General features: G+C 41.5%; 1 protein-coding gene across 1 annotated transcript in view; it reads left to right on the top strand.

Annotated features, from left to right (window-relative positions):
* The window catches only part of GRM2 (glutamate metabotropic receptor 2), a 159,210-nt gene that overhangs the window by 106,022 nt on the left and 31,955 nt on the right, over nucleotides 1-21,233 (top strand). Inside the window, exons 3-4 of the mRNA XM_089524933.1 lie at nucleotides 17,503-18,340; nucleotides 19,517-20,583. Coding sequence (XP_089381059.1) covers nucleotides 17,503-18,340; nucleotides 19,517-20,583 — 1,905 coding nt within the window. The remainder of the gene's footprint in view (nucleotides 1-17,502; nucleotides 18,341-19,516; nucleotides 20,584-21,233) is intronic.

Genomic DNA, 21,233 nt, shown 5'->3' with positions numbered 1-21,233 from the left:
CTACCCAAACACTAGGAAGAACTTCTTTACTGTAATGGAATAGACTGCCTTGGGGTAGGGAATGAACTCTTTTTCTTCATAGGTCTTTAAACAGAGGTTGGATGAACATCTTTCAGGAGTGCTCTAGCTGTGTATTCCTGCATAGCAGGGGGTCAGTAGCATCACTATGGTTGGCATCACCTGGTGCAGTAACTCATGGTGTCAGCACCACCCCCATTGACCTCCTCCTATACCACACCATACAGAAACCTTAGTAAAGTTTTTTTTAACTAATGTTACTCATAAATCATAATTTCCATATATCACTGAATGTAGTGGTAATAGTTGTGACATAAACAACTAGCAGAATTAAAATTATATTTTTAAATTACAATATGACCTGCACAGCCTAAATGTATTTACATATAAATAGTTGCATGTAAAAATTGGTAAAATATAATGTTTTTAAAAGAAAAAAATTAAAATATCTTTAATCTTTTTTAAAAAATAAAAATTATTTTTCTATATTTGAAATTTTAATTTTTAAAAATGGGGCCTCTCCTTTCTCCTCCCACTGAGCCTCACCTCACTCACACCATCTCTTCAGCATTTTAATGGGACACAGGTGAATGCCACAGCCTGTTTCTGCCAAAAGGTTGAGGAGCAATAGTGTCACCCTCTCTTAAGTTGTCACCTGGTGCTGTCTGCACTACCCCTCCCCACTAGTGATGCCACTACAGAGGGTTGGACTAGATAGCCCTTGTAGTCCCTTTCAACTAGATTTTATGAACTGCTGGGTACATTCTAAACCCACAGTTTCACACTGAAGACTCTGCATTCAGAATGACCTCCTGGGAGGCTGAAATTTACTCCTACTGGTATTTAAATATTGCCATTTCTGATATTACATTCTCGCTTTAATTCTCTCTCTCTCTCTCTCCCTCTCTCTCTCTCACACACACACACACTTCACCCACAAGTCTTGCACCTTAGGATAACATTTCACACATCTGATGGAAGGGGCACCTGTTGTTGTGTACCTCCAAGTCGTTTCCAAGTTATGGTGATCCTAAGGCAAACCCATCACAGGGCTTTCTTGGCAAGATTTGTTCAGAATTTGTTGTCATTGCCTTCCTCTGAGCATGAGAGAGAGTGATTTGCCCAAGCTCACCCAGTGGGTTTCCATGGCTGAGTGGAGATTTGAGCCCTGGTCTCCGGAGGATTCTTGATAATTAGAGTCATGATCCAATGCTCAAACCACTACACCACACTAGCTCTCATGGACACCAATCTACAAAATATACTATAGCGTAACACGTGGGTGTGAATCATGCAATCCACTAGATGATGTTACTCTGCAACTCCCAGCAACACTTGCCAGGATAGACAGTGGTGAGGAATGATAGGATTTGGGAGTTTATCAGACGTGAGTTTTTCCTGCCCAAAGAGTCATTTTTGCACCACCAACATTGCGCAATAAAGTGATAACGCGATGTTTTTCCAGATGTCATTCATTTCTATGGTAGCCCGTTGCACAACGCTTCCGTAGTTTTAGCGTCATTCCTCCCCTTTTTGGGTACTACGGGAAAAAAGGTAAGTCAGGCCTTTGTCTCCCGTTATCCTTTCGAATGCATTGCGAAATGGTTTGGTGTGGTAGGCAGCAACGCAACGCAATGCAAATGTTACTGATTGCAAAGTTCCCATGATGCTGAGCTGCTTTTTTCACCCCATTCCCTTCCGGTGGCTTTCCTACCCTGGGGGAGGGGGGTTTGAGTGTGTGTGTGTGTGTGTGTGTGTGCGCGCATGTGTGTGTGTGTATAAATGCATGTTCTGCGTGAATATGTGCAGAGATACATTCTTTGCGTGAATGCAAACGTGCATATATATGTGTTTGTGTGTGTGTTTTGCCTTGATGTGTGATGGAGGAATACATAGGATGCAATAAATTAAGGGGACCCTAAAGGGTCATCCAGTCCAGCCCCTTCTTCTGTCCTGAGGGAATATATAGGATCCTAGAAATGGAAGGGACCCCCAAAGCCATCCAGTCCAGCCCCTTCTAACCCTAACCCTTCCCCACTCCTTTTTTTTAAAGAGCCAGGCACAAAATGCCCCAAAGTGCACACATTTTCTCAAATAAACCTCTTATGAAATGCCCTTGGCCCCATTTTCAACCCCAAAATGCAAGTTAATGCATCCTGTATCCCCCACTCCTTGCCACCCCAGAATGCCTCTTGCACATGTAATAATAATAATAATAATAATAATAATAATAATTTCATCACTTCGTAAATGCCAGAAAAGGATGCGATTGTCATGCATTCTTTTATGCATTTAAAAGCAATTCAGAGCTATCCCTGAATTCCTTGCAAAAGCATGTATCGTTTTGCCAAATGCTTAATTGATAAGAGCAACAAATGTAACATTCGAATGTAACATTTGCATTTTAGGATGGATTCTCAAAGGAAAAAAAGTCTATATATAACGTGGCTGGCAGCTTGTTCCCTTTCCCTTTCATTTGCTGACTTCCAGCAAAGGGAAAATGTTGCAAAGGGCAAGAATATATATATTCCTAAAGAAAAAACAAAACAAAACATGTGCACATTTTGCCAAAAATATTTTTTTTAAAAAGCGAGGAAAGTTCCTGCTGGGAGCTCCGTTCGTGCCCTGCCTTTGACATGACCGGAACTGCCCCCTTTTCTCCTGCTTACACTTTGCCATTGCCTTGCACTGAGGCTGAAAGAGAGAGACCTGTCAATTCCAACTGACCCATGCAATCAATTGGGAATAAAAGAGAAATGCAGTGCAGGCATTCTGATTGTAGCATCTGCATATAACACAAACAATAATAACAATAACAACAACAATAATAATGGCGCTTAAGTTCCAGGAGCAAGAAGAAAGCAAGCACCCAAAAAATCATGCACATAAATTGTCAAAAGAGGCTGCTTCTGCTGCATCCATTTCCCTACATCCCCAGCTTCTCTCCACAGCCCTATTTCCCTGGGCAATCCTCCTCCTCCTCCTCTTCCTTCCTTCCAACCCTCACCTCCCCCTGAGCTGCCTTGGCTCCTTCATCCTCCTCCTCCTGCTCCATTATAGGATGCCCTCCATGGCTCCCTTTTTCCCATGGCTCCTTCCTCCTCCTCCTCCTTCATCATCATTTTCTCCATTCCTCCCACCTCCCTATGACAGCCCTTTGCAATCCTAAAGCCACCCAGATTTCCCCTTTTGCCTTCCGTCACCCTTTGCATCAAGATTTCCCTTTTTCCTTCAGCTCTTCATTCTCCCCCTCCCCTCCGCTAAATAGGATCCTAGAGATGGGGGGGGACCCCCTCGCTTCCCCAGAAGCACAAAGGTCATGATACGACCAAAACCTCCAAAGGGCATGCGCAAAGATTTTGATACGAAATGTTCGACAGAAAAGGAAGGCGCTGGTGTAGTAAACAGATCTGCTGTGCATGGTTTCGCATCAGACAAATCACCTTGTATAGCGCTAACATCACATTTTGGGGGAATGACGGAAAAGCAAACAGTGTGGTAAACCATCGTGTTATAAGGTCAATTCACAACGTTCGTTTCACTTCCTTAGTGGAATTGAGGGTCCAAAAACTTGCGTCTGATAAACTCCTTGGAGTTCAGCAATATGTGGAGTACCACATGATTCCCATCACTGCCAAAATAAATGTGTTAGTCTTCAAGGAGTCCGAAGATTGATTCTCTCAGCAGGCTAAGGACAACCTGAAACCACCTCAGCCCCTGGTAGAACTCAACTGGAATGCCAGCTAATCCTGCTCTCCCATTCCCTCTTCCACACTTGCATTTTTGTAATATCTGGTATGATGAAGAACTCTAGAAAGTGCAAATGCTATTTCATGAACTTAATTTTGGTTTAAAAATATATTGCCCCAATATGAATTTTGGATCTTTCCTTGTGTCTGAATAGTTGCCTTTTTCCAGACCTATTATTTTTGGGTGGCCTCATTTTGCTTGCAAACTAATAGGCATTCAATGAACTCTCTGTTAGAAGGAATCATGATAACTTAACGCAGTACAGAAATGGAACTTATCTCTAGATAGGCTCTTTTAGGGAAGACATGTTCCATTTCTATATTGCATTCTATACCCGTTGTATACTTCCCTGGGGAAAAGCTGCTCACACCTAGTGGATGATGAGAGATAAATATACCATATTAAACAAGCCTAAATGGAAACCAGCATTACTTATATAGATTGTTTGAACAAAAGCCTTCATAAAGTTCCCCACCCCTCCCCAGCTGTTACACGCACAACTTTCCTCAGGTATAAACCATTGTAGATAAAGAAACAACAATCCATTAAGGAGGGAGAAATGACTACATTTTTGCCGAGGTATTAAGGGGGCTGAATTTTTACACCAAGTTTCACAAAGTTCCATTCTGCAGGCATTGTAAATTACAACATCACACTAATAATTCAGAAATCAAGCCTGACAGGTGTGAAAAGAGTTTTTCCTATTTTCCGCTGCCTCTGTGGTTAAACGTGAGGCTTAAGCGCAAATGCCCTTGACATTGCCTGTGGCCTGTGGGGAGTCATTGAAGGGCAATTTACAGCCCCCAGCTGATTTCTTGCTGTTATGGAATGTAATTTTCTGCTTAAAATTTATTTCTGCATGTTAATTATGCAGCAAGGTTTTGACACATCCAGAGCTGTGAAGTGCATTCTGGCGCTCAACTCCAAAGAGCCTATCGAATGGCAAGATTTCTCTCTTGCCTGCCTCTTTTGTAGCTTGTATCTTTAACAACCTCATTAGTGAGGATTTTTCCCCTTTGAAGATAATGAGCATTACTGCACAGCATCTGGAAGAAGTGGAAAGTCTGTGCGGTGGATGGCGGCAATGCCATCCACAGCTCTGGTGAACATTTTAACTGCTGAGAAATTATTTGACTGTTCTTTCATTTTCATTTTCCCAGCAGTCTGTGAGAGGCAGAAAGTCAACAGATTAATCATTAAGCTTTCTTTCACCAAACTTTGCTTATAGAACTATGGCTTGGGCCATAATAGGCTCAGAGCTGCTAGGAAAAGTGGCAGACTCGACTCAGTTCCTTTTGCAACTTGAACATCATTATAGCTTGCACAGGAACTGTATCTGTACCACTGGTTTAGTTCTGATGCAAAATGTAACAGGTGGCTGCCATTTTTTAAATCAAAAATTAGCAGGGTTTTTCCCTCCTTCCATAGTTCCATCTGTTTAAATGTACATTAATAGGAAAGATTTATGCAAAATCTCTTCAGGCTGTTATTTCTTACTTTCCTTTGTTTGGTTCTGACATTATAGTTTTAGTTGCAGCTCCCAAATACCCTACTAAGTTTCTGAAATGTTTTGTCTACACACCTTGTGTTTAACATGGGTATATGAGGCCTGATGCCTCATATACTCCACACCATGGTAACCTCCAGGATAGACTATATGTTAGATGTCAAACAACCCAACTTCTGAAAACAGTTCAAGAATGGGAGCTAATTCAGAATATGACTAATAAACATGGAAAGGCATTATGAGCTCTATTTACGGCATTGCTGGGCCAACTGGACTGGCTCCTGGACCATTTCCAGTCTCAGTTCAAAATACTAGTGTTGGCAGTTAATGTTTGATGGGTTGGATGCAGAGAGATTCTTACTGGAAACAAAAGCCTGTTAGAGCCTTCTCTCCAGCAACAGCAGGAAAGCCCACTTGAGAAGGATGAGTTTGTGAAGTGGAGGCAGAAAATATTAGGATCCTCAAAAGGAGAAATATTTATTGGAGGAACTGTACAACAGATACAACAGCCTGAACCTTGCTGAACTATTCTATAAGAGTAAAGATAGTAGGGAAACACGCTCCAGCATGTCTTCCTCCATGAACAGAGACCACATGATAGAGGCCCCAAAAGTGGGAATCATCAGTCTCAATTTATTTTTATTTATTTATTTTTGGTACAACAAAGGTCAGTGATTTGAGTAAACAAGGTTGAACTAGATGATGTAACCTGCCCATAATGCTTTGGGATAGGCGTCAAACTGAGAAAGCACACAGACTAAAAAATAAAGGTCAGGTTCCTAGTCATTCTCTGTCTAAGCTATTTTACCCTTATTGGACAACAGTGAGAACAAATGCAGAAACTGCTGCATCCTCCAACTTTTAAAATCCACTATAACTTGGTGTGAGTTGCCTGAGGGATCACTTGTCTCCATATGTCCACCTGAGATCATCATCAAAGGTGGTTTTTTTTAGGTTTTACCTCCATTTGAGCTACTATCACAGATGATTGTATTTTGTCTTTGTTTTTTTGTGCTACCTTTGTCCTCCTGCTTTCCCTGCATCTAAATCAGGGGTAGGCAACCTGCGGCCCGCGGGCCGGATGCGGCCCAGCGAGGCCTTGGGACCGGCCCCCGCCCCGTCCTGCCGCCGATTGCCGCAGGGGCCTTTGGGGGTCAATTGTCTATAGAAGCCTCAGAAACATGCATTTATATTAACATTTTTTAAAAAATCTGCAAATTTTTTCACGTGTCCTCCATTTTTTAAAAAAAAGTCTCTTCTATTTGAAAATGTTGTCCTACATTTGTCCTGGTTTATTTATATATTTATTTTTTTTAAAAAAAAATATTTAATTATTTATTTTTTGGCTTCGGCCCCCCAGTTGTCTGAGGGACAGCAACCCGGCCCCCGGCTCAAAAAGGTTGCCTACCCCTGATCTAAATGCTTGCAATATATCATGGTTGGAGCTATTCTATGATGGAAATGTGAGAGTTTAACTGCCCCAGGGGTGTTTTCTAAACTACCATATTATCTTTTAAAGCAGAAATCTTATTTATTTATTTATTTATTTATTGGCTGCCTTTTTTATTTGCAAATACGGTAAAGCTCCTGTTGATCTTCTGGTGGCCATTCACAAAACACAATAGACTACAGGTATAAGCATGTGAGGTAAAGCATAGGCTATGACTGACAGATGTCTTTCACCATTTATGGAAGCACCTTTTGTTAGAAAAAGCCAAGTTAATTCTGCAGTTTGATCCCTGGATTGGGCTGTATCACGCTGACATCAACTGAATAGAAGCCTTCTGTAAAACAGAGAGATTCACCTTTTCAGCCAGGATTATTATAGAAAGGATCTCAGATACGGAAAAGAAAGTACTGTGGCTTGATCCTACAAATCCACTCAGCAAGACACTCCTTGTAATTTAAAAGTTTCTGCCTAATCCAAAAGTCCTGCAGGGATCTGAGTTCCAACTGTTTTTATATGGCTCTAGAATACAGCTCTGCTCTATGCAGGGAGAGCTTCATCCTGTGCCATGCTTTTTAACAGAACCAGCATCTGTTCCCCTCCCACACTACCCAATGCAGTAGAAAGGCAAGCATCATTGCACAGCATTCCTGGGAGGCAGGGGTTTATCATGAGATGGTTTCTGAAGAATAAAAGCACACCACTATAACTCTGTAAAATATAGCTTCATAACAACTTGGAGGATGACTTCCGATCACAAGGGAAATAATGACACTGAAAATAATGACCAGGAGCAAACTATTTCAGCCACTAGTTATTAACCCTCTGGAGAGATCTGAATCTCAATCATAACATCTTCTTACTAAGAAGCCTTGAGGTTCTTTGCAACAAGTTGTGGAAGAAACAGAGAGTGAGAAACATCCTTGGGCTTGGAGAGTCAGTGTGTTCTCCCTACAGAGCTGCTGTTACTCTCCACACTTTGCCTCACCATGCTTGACAATGGAGCATTCAACAGATTATTTATTTATTTAGAGTATTTATACTTTGCCCTTCAGCCAAAAAGGCTCCCAGGCTTATCAATCAATAATTTGATAGATCCTTGCCCTCATACTTACAACCTAAATAAGACATGATACAGAACAAAAAGGGAATGGCAGTGGGGGAGGCAGTTAAGTCCAGCAGATCCTGTGCCTGGCTGCTCTTCTCTCCTTCAGAGACAAGAGCAATGGCAACTGAAAACGGAGGGAAGGGCTCTCATCTTCTGGTGGGACCAAGGCATCATAAAGCCGTGCCTGGCTTCTCTTCTCTCCTTCAAAGACCAGAGCAATAGCCACATCCATTTTATCTCCATGTGTCACTTGTCTGAAAAACACAGAAGTCCTACAATTTGATTTTAAAAACTGTAAACAAAACAAGTAGGCATTTTAAATTGATGGCAGGATTGTTTACAAAAGAAAATACATGTATTTCGTAATTTAAATTAGATACAATTTATTGTTTTGGAATATAGAGTTCTTTTTCATATGTATAAATCCTAGAATATTAATATCCTTCTTTTTTTAAAAAACTACCTGTCTGCATACACAGGAAAGGTATTCCTACATCTGTCAGCCCCCCCCCCCCCCAGCTTCCAATTCTGTGCATTTGACAGCAATTTGTTTTGCAGATATGATAATCTAGCAGGTGATAATGTTTACCTCCATGTTTTGAAAAATATCACTTTCCAATTTCTTCAGCTCAAATTGCTGTTAATTGCAAAAGGGAAGGCCTGCACAGCTGGCTATTCAAGTCATTACTCTCTTTTCAGACACCTAGGTAAATTTTTATTAATGGCAGTTTTAAAGGAGTCCTTCTTTCCTTTGTCTATATCTCCCAAGTACTCGAATTCTCAACATGTTGTATAGCCTTGTTCCTGAGCTATGCTTTGATGACATTTTACTTTTAAAAAATTAGCTCCCATCTGATCTTATTGTAACCCTCAGGTTGAACCATCTTCATAAATCAGTTTAGGTAAACTGTTCAAATAGTCACCCAAGTCCTTTAAAGATTGACTCCATCCCCCCCCCCCCCCCAATTTCAGACACCAGTTTCAATATTGTCATCTGTTGAAACAAATAGTTCTAGTACACGAGTCGGTGTGCTACAGTACTAGTTAACGGGGTGGATGAAGACTGGGGATATTTGGGTTCAAATCTTTTTTGTTCATTAAGCTCCATTAACTTGGGCCCAGTTGCCAATCCTCATCCAGGCTTGCAAAACAAGGAGGGAACTATATCTGTACTCTGAGAAACACTATGCTAACAAAAGGTAATAATTCAAAGATATAGCTGTATTAGTCTATAAAATCAGCATGTAGAGAGATCTTGTAGCACTTTTGAGACTAACTGAAAGAAAGAAGTTGGCATGAGCTTTCGTAGACTTAAATCTAGTTCCAAAGGAACTATAAGTAGATTTAAATCTATGAAAGCTGATGCTGCCAACTTCTTCCTTTCAGTTAGTTTCAAGGATTCTGTATACAAAAGGAAATAGTACATTTCTTTGTTTTTTAAAAAGTAGTGTCACCAGATGAGCAGCTCAAATCCTGACAGCATAGGTGAGCTCTTGTGATAGAGGTAGGCCTTATATAACAATTCCCAAATAATTTATTCCTATAAGTTTGTCTGAACTACAATAGACCTGTTGAATCAATGGGAATTTTCACTGTTCACTCATCAGTCAATAGAAGATTCTATGGGTCTATTCTAGTTAGTGCTAACCAACAGGGCTTAGGGGCAGTGGCATCACAAGGTGGGTGCATGGGGTACAGACTGCACCAGGTGATACCCCAGCAAAGGGATGACACCAGGCTGAATGCCCCACCACACTTTCCTGTCATTCGCCATGACATGCGGCAGGGAAAGAGAGGCCTAGGGCACCCCTTCCTCCCTGCCTAAGCTTGCTGGGCAGGGAGGTGAGAGCGTGCCCTTTTGGTATCATCCCCTGAAGCCTCTGCCCCCCAGACCATGTGATACCACAGTATGAAACACCTAAACAAATACGATGTCTAATACACCGAGAGATTGCCCAAGGGCTTAGTTCTAGGTAGGCTACCAATACTAATACAAAAATATTTGTTACAGTGAGCCCAAGGAGCTATCCATCAGATACATAATCATTTTCTAGGGTTCCCAGATCTCAGGACCCGGTATGTTTTCACTGAACATCAGAAATACAACAGGAATTTCAGGGCAAGACCACTACCTTGCCCTGAAAAAAAAACTTTTTAAAAACAGCATGCTACCAATTCCTTCAAAGCAGCTGCTGCAAAATTTCCCAGGAAACTGCCTGGCCACCTCCTACCCATCTCAAAATTTCTCAAACCATGTCAAGCACCAAGCTAAGCAAAAAGGAGTAATCACCATAAGGAAAGAGAAAACTGCTTCAGTATTTTCTGCCTTAGGAGTAATTAAATATAGTACAGTGGGCCCTTGGTATCTGATGGGTCATTACCAAATCCGTGGAAGCTCAAGTCCCATTATATAAAACGGTGGAGTAAAATGGTGTCCCTTATATAAAATGGCAAAATTGGAATTTATATGTTTTTTTAAAAAAAATTCAAGCTTTGGATTCTTGAATCCATCGATAAGAAATTCATGGATATGGAAGGCCAACTATACTGCTGCTTTGTGACATTTCCTACCTTATCAATAATTTCCCCAGTTTTGTTTGTACATTCCTTGTCCAACCACAAATGGTTGAATTAAAAATATGATTTTTTTTTCCTGTACAGAGGTGCATATTGGCTGCATCTCTTTCAGCAAAAGGGTGGTAGAAACGTCTCTCTTCTTTGGCTCTGCATAGGCATTGGTTCCTCTCTCTCTTCTTGATTTCACTTCTCTCCTCCACATCTTCAACCCTTCACATCTTGAACCCCAGCAACTCCCAGATAAATGTTTCCTCTTAACCCCTCCTACTCTTTTTCCTCCCTCTATATTTATCTTCTCTCTCATTCCTTAACCATTCCCTTTCTCTGTTTCTTGTCTTCTTTCTCTCCCCTACTTCAACAACACGTGGCTAAACACTTTTTTCTTTCCCTTCTCTCTCTTTCTTCCTCTCTCCTTCTTCCCCTCCCAGTATCTTCAATTGTCCTCTCTTTCATTGTCCTGTTCCTCCTTCATTTCTCCTCCTCACTTTTCCTGCACACATTTGTCTTTTCCCCCTTTCCCCTTCCCTCTCTTTTTGTCTCATCCTTTCATTTCTTCAACCCTCAGTTCTCCTAACTGGGTTCATGATCTTCCTTCTTCCCTGTCTCAATCTCTGGAGTTTATCCCATGAACAAATAAGCCGGTCTACCTCTTCCAGTTTGAATTCAGGATCTGGGATGCCCCCAGATGTTATACCTAAATCACTGCCAATTTAGCTGGGATGTCACCACCCAGATGCATCCTGGATCAAAGTTTCACTCAGCCAGCACTTTTTTTAAGTCAGAGAGCTTCCGACTTCAAAAATTGGCCAGCTGAGCAAGGCTTTGACCTGAGTTGCATATGGGCAGCAGTATCCTGGCTAGACAGATGGCAATTTAGGTATGATAACATCTGGGGGCATCTGGCTGGTGGCATCCTGGATCCTGAATTGAAGCCAGAAGAGGTAAGCCGTCTTATTTGTTCATGGGATAAGCTCCTTTCTCTCTGTCTATCCAAATCTTTCTCCTTTGCACTGCCGAAAAAATCTTGAAACCAAGACTGCTGCTACACTGCAGAATTAATGCAGCTTGACATGGCTTTAAATACCATGGCTCCATCCTATGGAATCCTGGGACTTGTAGTTTTTTGTGGCACCAGAGCTCTCTGACAGAGAAGACTAAAAAGCTAACAAAACTACAAATGCCAGGATTCCAGGTGTCAAACTTCCTTACTTTTGCAGTGTAAATGCAGCGCATGACTAGGATATATTTATATGTTAGATTCCCAGCATTTTGAAGATGTAAATCCATTGTCATTACTACCATCAGGGACGTAGCCAGGATTTTGGGAAGGGAGGGTCCAGACTAAGTACCACCATTATAATGGGACTTGGGTGCGGTGGCGCGGCAGCACGCACCATTCATTTTATCTAACGGAAGGGGGGGTCCAGACCCCAAGAACCCCCCCTTGGCTATGCCCGTGCCACCATCATTGTCATCATCATCTCCTACTCTCCAAATTATTTGTGATAAATAATAGCATTATTATAATGGTGATTATCATTATTGTGACATTTATGACTTGATTGTGAAAAGAAATAAATATCATATGGCTACTATGAGCCTTGTTGTATGAGAAAAGAAAGCCAGAACAGAGTGAGAGAGAAATGTCTTTTTCTGTGCCTCTCTGCATGCTGTTATAGCACTTATATTCCCTTTCGCAAGGGAGAAATTGTAAAAGTTTGCTTTTTGCCAAACGGATTTTTCTAGCATAACAAAAGACATGCTTTATGACCATTTCCCCTGGAAAGAGAACTAAAGTGCTTCAACAGTATGCGGAGAGAGCTGCCACTCTCCTGATTCATTTTGGCTTTCTTTTTACATGTGGTAAGGCTCTAAGAGGCACTAGTTAAGTGGAGCAACCCATTAAAAGCATTTTGAAAAGTTTAAATTTTTGAAAAGTTTGGTTTTGCTTGGAAAAGTTTATTTGTTTTGATAATAACTCCAGTCAGATTTTCTACAACTCCCACATATTGCTAAAAGATGGGCTTAAGAAAGTGTTAAAACCAGAGCTGGAAAAATAAATGTTTGTTTGTTTGTTTCCTATTTAAAACAGTATTTGAAAAGACCTCATATCCAACCAGATTTTTTTCCCTTTTTCAATTCATTTTTATTTTTATTTTATTGGCATGGTCTGAAGAAACTGACTGATGTAGCATGCTTAATTTCACCAACAAGATTCACTCCTATGACATGACTGGGTACTATCCCATAAGTTCACTAAGGATTATCCCATTTAACATTGTCAGGGCTTGTCCCTTCATTTAGGTTCTATCCCTAAAATCTTAGGACCTGTGATGGTCCTTACCTGGCAACACTCATTAAGTGCAACTTAGAACAGTTGCAAGAAGGGAGGAGAGGGCAAGAAATCAGCTGATAATGGATGAGAGGGATCATGACTGCTCCCAGGATTGCTGATTGTAAAAACAGGCGTGCAGCGTATATACTATAAACCAATCCAATAGACCAGCCAGGAAATCCAATATACCAGCCCAGAATACAATCCAGCTGAGTAATATAATAACCATAGCCTAGAGGTGGACGTTTTGAAGGAAAATCATGCCCAGTTTCTATAGTAGTTATCACCATTCTCTCTAGAATTCTCATCCCATGTGGCCACACCTAATGCCACAGACAACACATTGAAAGCTTTTTCAGTACCTTGCTGCTGTGAAAGGCTCACTATCAGCCCACCCAAAGTTTATTCTAAGCTCTTCCGAACTGCTATCCAGGATTCATGTAGTATGAAAGCTCAGGTGTCATGATGCTGGATCTCTGCAATGGGACCCCAATGGAACTGCTAGTCCTAATCTGCTTGCCCCACTTGGCACAATGGGACCAAGTGCATGGACCTGCTGACTCTCTCACAGGTCCCTTTCCTTCCTCTTGCTCCTGGCTTTTTGGAATGCTGATATAGGAACATATAGGAACGCCTTTGTGCTGAGCTGGAAGGCCAGTCAGGTCAGGAGTGATAGTCATTCAGGCTTTAAAGCCACCTGACACAATGAAATCAGATTCCTCAGCACTGCTTCTCCTGAGACCTACTGGCAACTGTTAACTTGGGCTTGAGGGTCCAGGGGGTGTCAGGGCTGGACTGCAGCTTTTCAATGGCTTGTACTTGGGTCCATTTTTCAGACAGATGGCAACTTGTGCATCAAATGGAGTAGGATCTTCTCCCTGAAATGGCATGGGGAGCCTCCCTTGACTTAATTTTTCTGCATAGATGAGGGATTAGAGATCTGTTAGCACAGAACGTAAAATAACTTTCTTTGAGACACCTGCACTTCCAACACAAAAGCAAGTGACAAGAAGGGGGGAAGGGGGGAACTACCAGAATCAAAATAGCAAGTGATTAAAGAACTGCCCTTGCTCCATTCTGTCATTGCAGTTGGCACCAACACACAAAAAAATCTCTACCCAAATTGTCAGCTGCCAATCCTAAAATGATTTTTTTTAAAGCCCAAGATTTTTCAAACAACTGAAGGTTTCATTCAGCTGTAGTGGGGTTGGGGCACATTTTATTTTGGACTTTGAGCTTCTTTTCAGAACTGTGTATGTGTATGTGTGCGAAAATTTTATTTTTATGCCAAAAACAACATTATGTAGAAAGAAATATAGTTTGCACAAAAAAAGTTGTTTGCACAAGTTTTTTTTTGTGCAAATCACTTTTCCTCCCAAGAAAGTTCCAAATTGAGTAAAATCTCAAAGCAATTGACCATTTTCCTGATGAGGTGTCTCTATGTGTCTAGAAACATCCTTTCTTTTCAGGAAGAAAATATCGTGCAAGTATTCTTTTCCATTCCAGATCCACACTTCTCTGACATAATATGCATCCCTCATGAATAAATGCATGAGGCCCAAGACACAGCAGAGAAGTTTTGCCCTATTCCTATGCTCTCCCTAATTTGTTGTAGCTCAGAATTGGCAATGTAAGTTGGTTTGCCTTGAACCACTCCATATTAAGAGGCAGATTTATAGAAATGTTTATTTTGTCACAAAGCACTGCCTTTGGGCAATTTTCTGCAAATGTGATGGACATTTGTACCAATTATGGCACAGCTAGCTAGGGAAAAAAACAATGAGGACACTTTATCCATGTATTTATTAAGACTGCTCATGCAGTCCAAGGAAAAGGTGTGTCTCTGTGATAGTCAATACTGACACTCTTCCATTTGCCAGAAGAAAACGATGTTTACAAATCAAAACTCATACATAGGCTTCCTGTTTTGCTGTCTCCAATTATAATGAGTCTGTTGCTTAAAACTAATGGTCAGTGTGGCTCATCGAATAGACTACATAACAGACTTTGCCTTATTTTCTCAATGCAGCCGTGTGGTGTGATTTAGCCTAGTTACAAACAAAGGACTAACTAAGAAGCTAGATGTAGGTCAAAACATATGGAGGAGTCATGTATAAGAATGTTTATGAAGCTGCTACCTACTACCCCAGCATTTTATCTTGCCTTTTTTAAAAAGTGCAATCCACCTCCCATTGAGATCAGTGGCAAACTATTTATCAGTTTAATTTGGATGAAACCCCTGGGTTTTAGTCATTACAGCTGCCAAGAAAAAAATTCCAGAATGTCATCCAAGTGGACATATTCACATCTGTCTGTATGAGACTGCAAGGAGCATGCAATAACAGTCTCAATTAAATGCCCTGCTCAGCACAGCCCAGGATTAATTTTGGTGGTCCAGAAAAATAATTTCCAACCATTTCTGCACCACATGATATTTCTTGGTTTATTTTATTTGGTTCAGAATTTTGGTGCCCATAGAACATGTGCCATCTGTTCTTTATGTGCCTCTCCACCTAACAGACATTTAGCACAGCAACATCCCACCAACATTTCTACATATCTTTTCAGTGCATATGATACAATCCAAGTGCATGTTTCAGAAGTCTCAATGTAGCACTGATGTGCCATAAACAATTAGCTCAGACAAGGCTAATTGACGGCAGCAGTGCTATCCTTTGTTAACCTAATGCCTTGTATAAGAAATGGGTTAGACATCCAATTAAGAATGTGCTGCCAAGAGCAAAGAATCTTTGAAACATATGTTTGGAATATTAGATTGGCAGTATGCCCCCCACTTGTGCAAATACATTATAAAGTGTAGTATCTGGAGTAGAATTTGGCTGTCTCTAAATATGAGCTGTATTTTTAAAAGATCAGTTTTCTAGTATTCATAATCACACACAAAAATTCAAACATGATTCTTGAGTGCTTTGTGAAGGTCAGATGATAATTTAGGCAACACTATCAGAATTTTTACACCTTGCAGTTTGCTCTCCCTTCCCAATAATATTAAACCAGATGTACTTAAAGATTAAGGTCAGATAGGTGATCCAGACATCATACTGAACCATGGGTTGTGCTAACCATGGCTTCAGAATGGTATAATAGGGAAACTATGATTTAAAGATTTGATGCTTGTCCACACTGTGGAAATAATCCAATTTGATATCATTTTAACTGCCATGGCTCAGTGCTATGGAATCCTGGGATCTATAGCTTATTGTGGCACCAGAGCTCTCTGACAGAAAAGGCTAAATGTCTCACAACTTTACAGTTCCTAGAATTCCCTAGTATTGAGCCAGGGCAGTTAAAGTGTGTTAGAATAATAGAATCATAGAGTTGTAAGAGACCACATGGGCCATCTAGTCCAACCCCATTCTGTCATGCAGAAACACACAATCAAAGCATCCCTGTCAAATGGCCGGCCAGCCTCTGTTTAAAGACCTCCAAAGAAGGAGACGCCATCACTTTCCGAGGGAGTGTGTTCCACTGTCGAACAGCCCTTACTGTCAGGAAGTTCCTCCTAATGTTGAGGTGGGATCTCTTTTCCTGTTGCTTGCATCCATTGTTCCAGGTCCTGTTCTCTGGAGCAGCAGAAAACAAGCTTGTTCCATCCTCAGTATGACACCCCTTCAAATACTTAAACAGGAGTCATATCACCTTTTCTTCTCCAGGCTAAACATACTCAGCTCCCTAAGTCACTCCTCATAGGGCATGGTTTCCAGACCCTTCACCATTTTAGTCACTCTCTTTTGGACATGCTCTAGCTTGTCAACATTCTTTTTGAATTTTGGTGTGCAGAACTAGACACAATATTCCAGGTGAGGCCTGACCAAAGCAGAATACAGTGGCACTATTACTTCCCTTGATCTAGCCACTGTACTTCTATTGATGCCTCCTAAAATCACTAAACCGGATTATTTCTGCAGTGTGGACAGCACCCTAATCTGCTTTCATTTTCCACCTGCCCAGCACTCAGCCTCATGACTGAATATTATTGCAGTTTCAAAAGGCAGAAGAATGCTCACAGCTATTGTATTTCAGTTCAAACACCATGACATACCATAGAGAACAGAAACTATGATTTAAAAAATCCTTTCAGACCAAGATTTCTGATTCTGGTTTGTTAGTTGGTTGCAAATCACTGTTATCAGCTCAGACATAACATTAAACCACACCTGTGTTTCCTTAAGCATGATTTAGTTGTGACGTCTGAACTGAACCTTAAGAATTTAATGGCTCAAATTAGGATCTACAAAGGATGTTATCTGTTCTACCACATCGTCCTCTTTTTAAGGCTAACAGGTGACTCTTCTGGAATATTTAAACTGTTAAAATTGATTTTATTGTACACTACCCTGTGGTGCTTGGATATAAATATTTTAATGAATAATAAATCAATTAATTAAATACAATTTTAATTCATTAAAATACAGTTAATGCATAATGAACTGAGAAAGCCAGTGTGGTGCAGTGATTTGAGCATAGGACTTGGACTTTGGAGATTGGGGTTCGATTTCCTGCTTAGTCAGGGAAACCCATTGAGTGACCTTTGGCAAGTCACACCCTCTCAGCCCCAGAAAACCCTGTGATAGGGTTGCCATAAGTTGGAAACAACTTGAAGGCAACTAACAACAACAGCAGCAAAATGTATAATGCTTTCTCTCTGGAGTAGACAGAATAGTCTGTACCACCACTGCCCTTTTGTGCACCTTTATTTCCACTTTTTTCAACAAATCCATTGTCTTGTCTCCCTTTAGGTGGCTAATCTACTGCGGCTGTTCCAGATCCCCCAGATCAGCTATGCTTCCACCAGTGCCAAACTCAGTGACAAATCTCGGTACGATTATTTTGCTCGGACTGTCCCACCAGACTTCTACCAGGCTAAAGCTATGTCTGAAATCCTGAGGTTTTTCAACTGGACCTATGTCTCCACAGTGGCCTCAGAAGGTGACTATGGAGAAACAGGCATTGAAGCTTTTGAGCTGCAAGCCCGGGCACGCAACATTTGTATCGCTACCTCTGAGAAAGTGGGACGATCCATGAACAAGAAGACTTTTGATGGGGTGATTAAGGCACTGATGCAGAAGCCGAGTGCAAGAGTGGTCGTTCTGTTCACCCGAAGTGAAGATGCTCGGGAGTTGTTGGCAGCTGCTCACAGGATCAATGTGTCTTTCACATGGGTGGCAAGTGATGGCTGGGGTGCCCTTGAGAGTGTAGTGGCTGGCAGTGAGCCAGTAGCTGAGGGGGCTATCACTATTGAATTAGCATCCTACCCAATACAAGAATTTGGGGTGTACTTCCGGAACCTTGACCCATACAACAACAGCCGAAACCCATGGTTCCGGGAATTCTGGGAGCAAAAGTTCCGGTGCAGCTTCCACCACCAAAACTGTAGTCACTTCTCCTTGAAGACAGGAAAGTTTGAGCAAGAATCAAAGATTATGTTTGTAGTCAATGCAGTCTACGCAATGGCTCATGCCCTGCATAACATGTACCAAGCCTTGTGCCCAAATGCCACCAAGCTTTGTGATTCCATGAAGCCAGTGAATGGCAAGAAGTTCTACAAGGAGTTCATGCTCAATGTAACATTTGATGGTAAGACAATCACTGTGTTTTGTAGTCCCAGTAGAAAGGTTTAGGGTGTTCTGGCCAAGACACAAAAGAAAAGGGAAGGAGGCACAGGAAACAGGATTTCAGTCTACAGAAATGGTCAGTGAGATCTCAGGGCTACTTCTCACACTGGAACATTAAATGGGCTCCCTGCCCCCCATATGAATACATACTCTATAGAACCCTGATCCTTTGAGAGTCTCTTTGTGATGAAACTGTCCTCCAAATTAAGTTTTCTTGGTGAGAAAATGTTCTCCAACAGAATTTCCTGTCTTCCTGTGCTTGTATCAATAAGGCAAACTGCATTTCAGCAGAGCTAGTCCTAACTAGAGATTTGGTGGATTATAACTTAATCTCCTTTATATTCAGTATTCACATTAGTGTGAAAGCTAGGTATGTACCTGTAAACCAACAACTGGTTGAAAACAATGTCAAGATTTTATTGCAAGGACCCACAGCGTATGGTTGGGGACTTCATGTAAACCTTGTGTACTTGTGCATATATTCACTGTGCTATTTGTGGATGTATGTATGTTCAGTGTTTTGTGTACACGTATAGCAGGAGCATGTCTGTACATATGTAGCTCCCCCAGCCAATACCACATGGGTCCCTTAGGGCAGAAAATATTGTGCAACTCGCCTGTGCAACCCAATTTTGGTTTCTAATCTACATACATCTAATTGACACCTATAGTTATTCCTGCCTTCAGGTGCTGTATTCAATGAATGTGAAGGTACCAAGGCAGCTAATAAGCACTATGCCATTCTATGAAATGTTGTTACATTTCAGTAATACTTAATAGAATTATATAGATATATACATGTATTTCTATTGTGGTTATTCTGCAGTGATTCCCTAGCTTGATGAAATGACAATACTGAAAGCAAAGATAACAGAACAGACATTCTGATGAAACACCCTTTTTCTGCCCAAACGTTTCTTTTCTTAGGCATTTCTTTTGTCAATACCAGTAGGGAGAAACAGGTTCCTTTCAAAGTATGTTCATTCTTTGTAGTTAATCCTCTGCAGACATTCCCTGGGAAGGAGAAAGAGAAGTATGTGCAGAGCTGGGATTCAATTAGATGTGGACATCCAATTTTGCCATTCTTTAGTTTCTGATCATTTGAGATAGATGTTTCTTTTTCTATCCTGCTTCACAGCTCCATTTCGGCCATCGTTAGACACTAAAAGTACAGTGCGATTTGACCGTTGTGGAGATGGAATTGGTCGCTACAATATTTTCAACTACCACAGAAGCAATGGGAGGTATCATTACCAGAAAGTGGGGTACTGGGCAGAGGGGCTGATTCTAAACACAAGCCTCATTCCATGGGTGAAGACTTCGATCCCTGTTTCCCAGTGCAGTGACCCTTGCAAGAAGAATGAAATGAAGAGCATGCAGCCAGGAGACATGTGCTGTTGGATATGCATTCCATGCCAGCCCTATGAGCATCTGGTAGATGAGTTCACTTGCCAGGACTGTGGTCTTGGCTATTGGCCCAATGAGACATTAAATGGATGCTATGAGCTCCCCCAAGAGTACATCCGCTGGAAGGATGTCTGGGCTATTGGACCAGTCACTATTTCTTGCCTTGGTTTCATCTCCACTTTGTTTGTTTTTGGAGTCTTTGTTAAGAATAATGACACTCCCATTGTGAAGGCTTCTGGTCGTGAACTGTGCTACATCCTGCTCACTGGGGTCTTGATGTGCTACAGCATGACATTCATCTTCATTGCCAAGCCCTCCACTGTGGTTTGTACCTTGCGCCGCTTAGGACTGGGCACCTCCTTTGCTGTCTGCTACTCTGCTCTCTTGACCAAGACAAACCGTATTGCTCGGATCTTCAGTGGGGTAAAAGAAGGTGTGCAGCGCCCCCGGTTCATAAGTCCCACCTCACAAGTGGTCATCTGCCTGGCTCTTATTTCTTGCCAGCTAATTATTGTGGTCATCTGGCTCATGGTTGAGACTCCTGGCACACGGAAGGAGACAGAGCCAGACAAAAGATACATTGTCACCCTCAAGTGCAGCAATCGAGACTCAAGTATGCTTATTTCACTCACCTACAACGTCCTCTTGATCGTCCTATGTACTGTCTATGCCTTCAAGACCAGGAAATGCCCTGAAAACTTCAATGAGGCCAAGTTCATTGGGTTCACCATGTATACCACATGCATCATCTGGTTGGCCTTCCTGCCCATCTTTTATGTCACCTCCAGTGATTACCGGGTGAGTAATCTGTTGTTCTGAGAGGAAAACATCATAGACATCAATGGGAGTGGTGGTGGGCAGGGCATTCTCACTGCACAAATATAGCACTTTGATTCCACTTTAACTGTCACAACATATGAAATCTTGGAATTTGTAGTACTTAGAATTCTCTGTTAGGGAGCTCTAGTGCTATAGTTCACAGGAGTGGGCTAGAGAATTCTAAGGACCTCAACAACAAAAAATCCCAGGGTCCCATAAGATGGAATGAAGACAGTTAAAATGGTGTCAGGCTGCTACAGTTATGAACCGTGGTCATACCCTGGGTAACAAATCCTGATCCTGTTGCAGGAAGGAGAAACACAAAAATAAAGACAGGTTAAATTTATTATAGGAACAGCTCCTTAGTGCTTCACATTGTGATACATCTTACAGCATGGGTGGACAGACTTCAGGTTTGTGGGATCTACTTTGGTGTTTTACCTGCACTTCCAAATCACCAAGATATCCACCAGTGGAAGCCCAACCCTGCTTTATAGATAGGGATGTGAATATCTGTGAGGTGTGTGTGTGGGGAAGACCAGTTACTCCTCCTTTTCCCCAAAAACTTTGGAAAAGCAGGGGGGGGGGGACATTTCTTCAGGTTTCCCAGATTTCTTTCCCACACTTTC

This window comes from Sceloporus occidentalis, unplaced genomic scaffold, assembly GCF_023333645.1.
Source record: "Sceloporus occidentalis isolate IW3139 unplaced genomic scaffold, rSceOcc1.0.p SCAF_1, whole genome shotgun sequence".
Classification (NCBI taxonomy): domain Eukaryota; kingdom Metazoa; phylum Chordata; class Lepidosauria; order Squamata; family Phrynosomatidae; genus Sceloporus; species Sceloporus occidentalis.
This window is presented reverse-complemented; position numbering and strand designations above follow the sequence as displayed.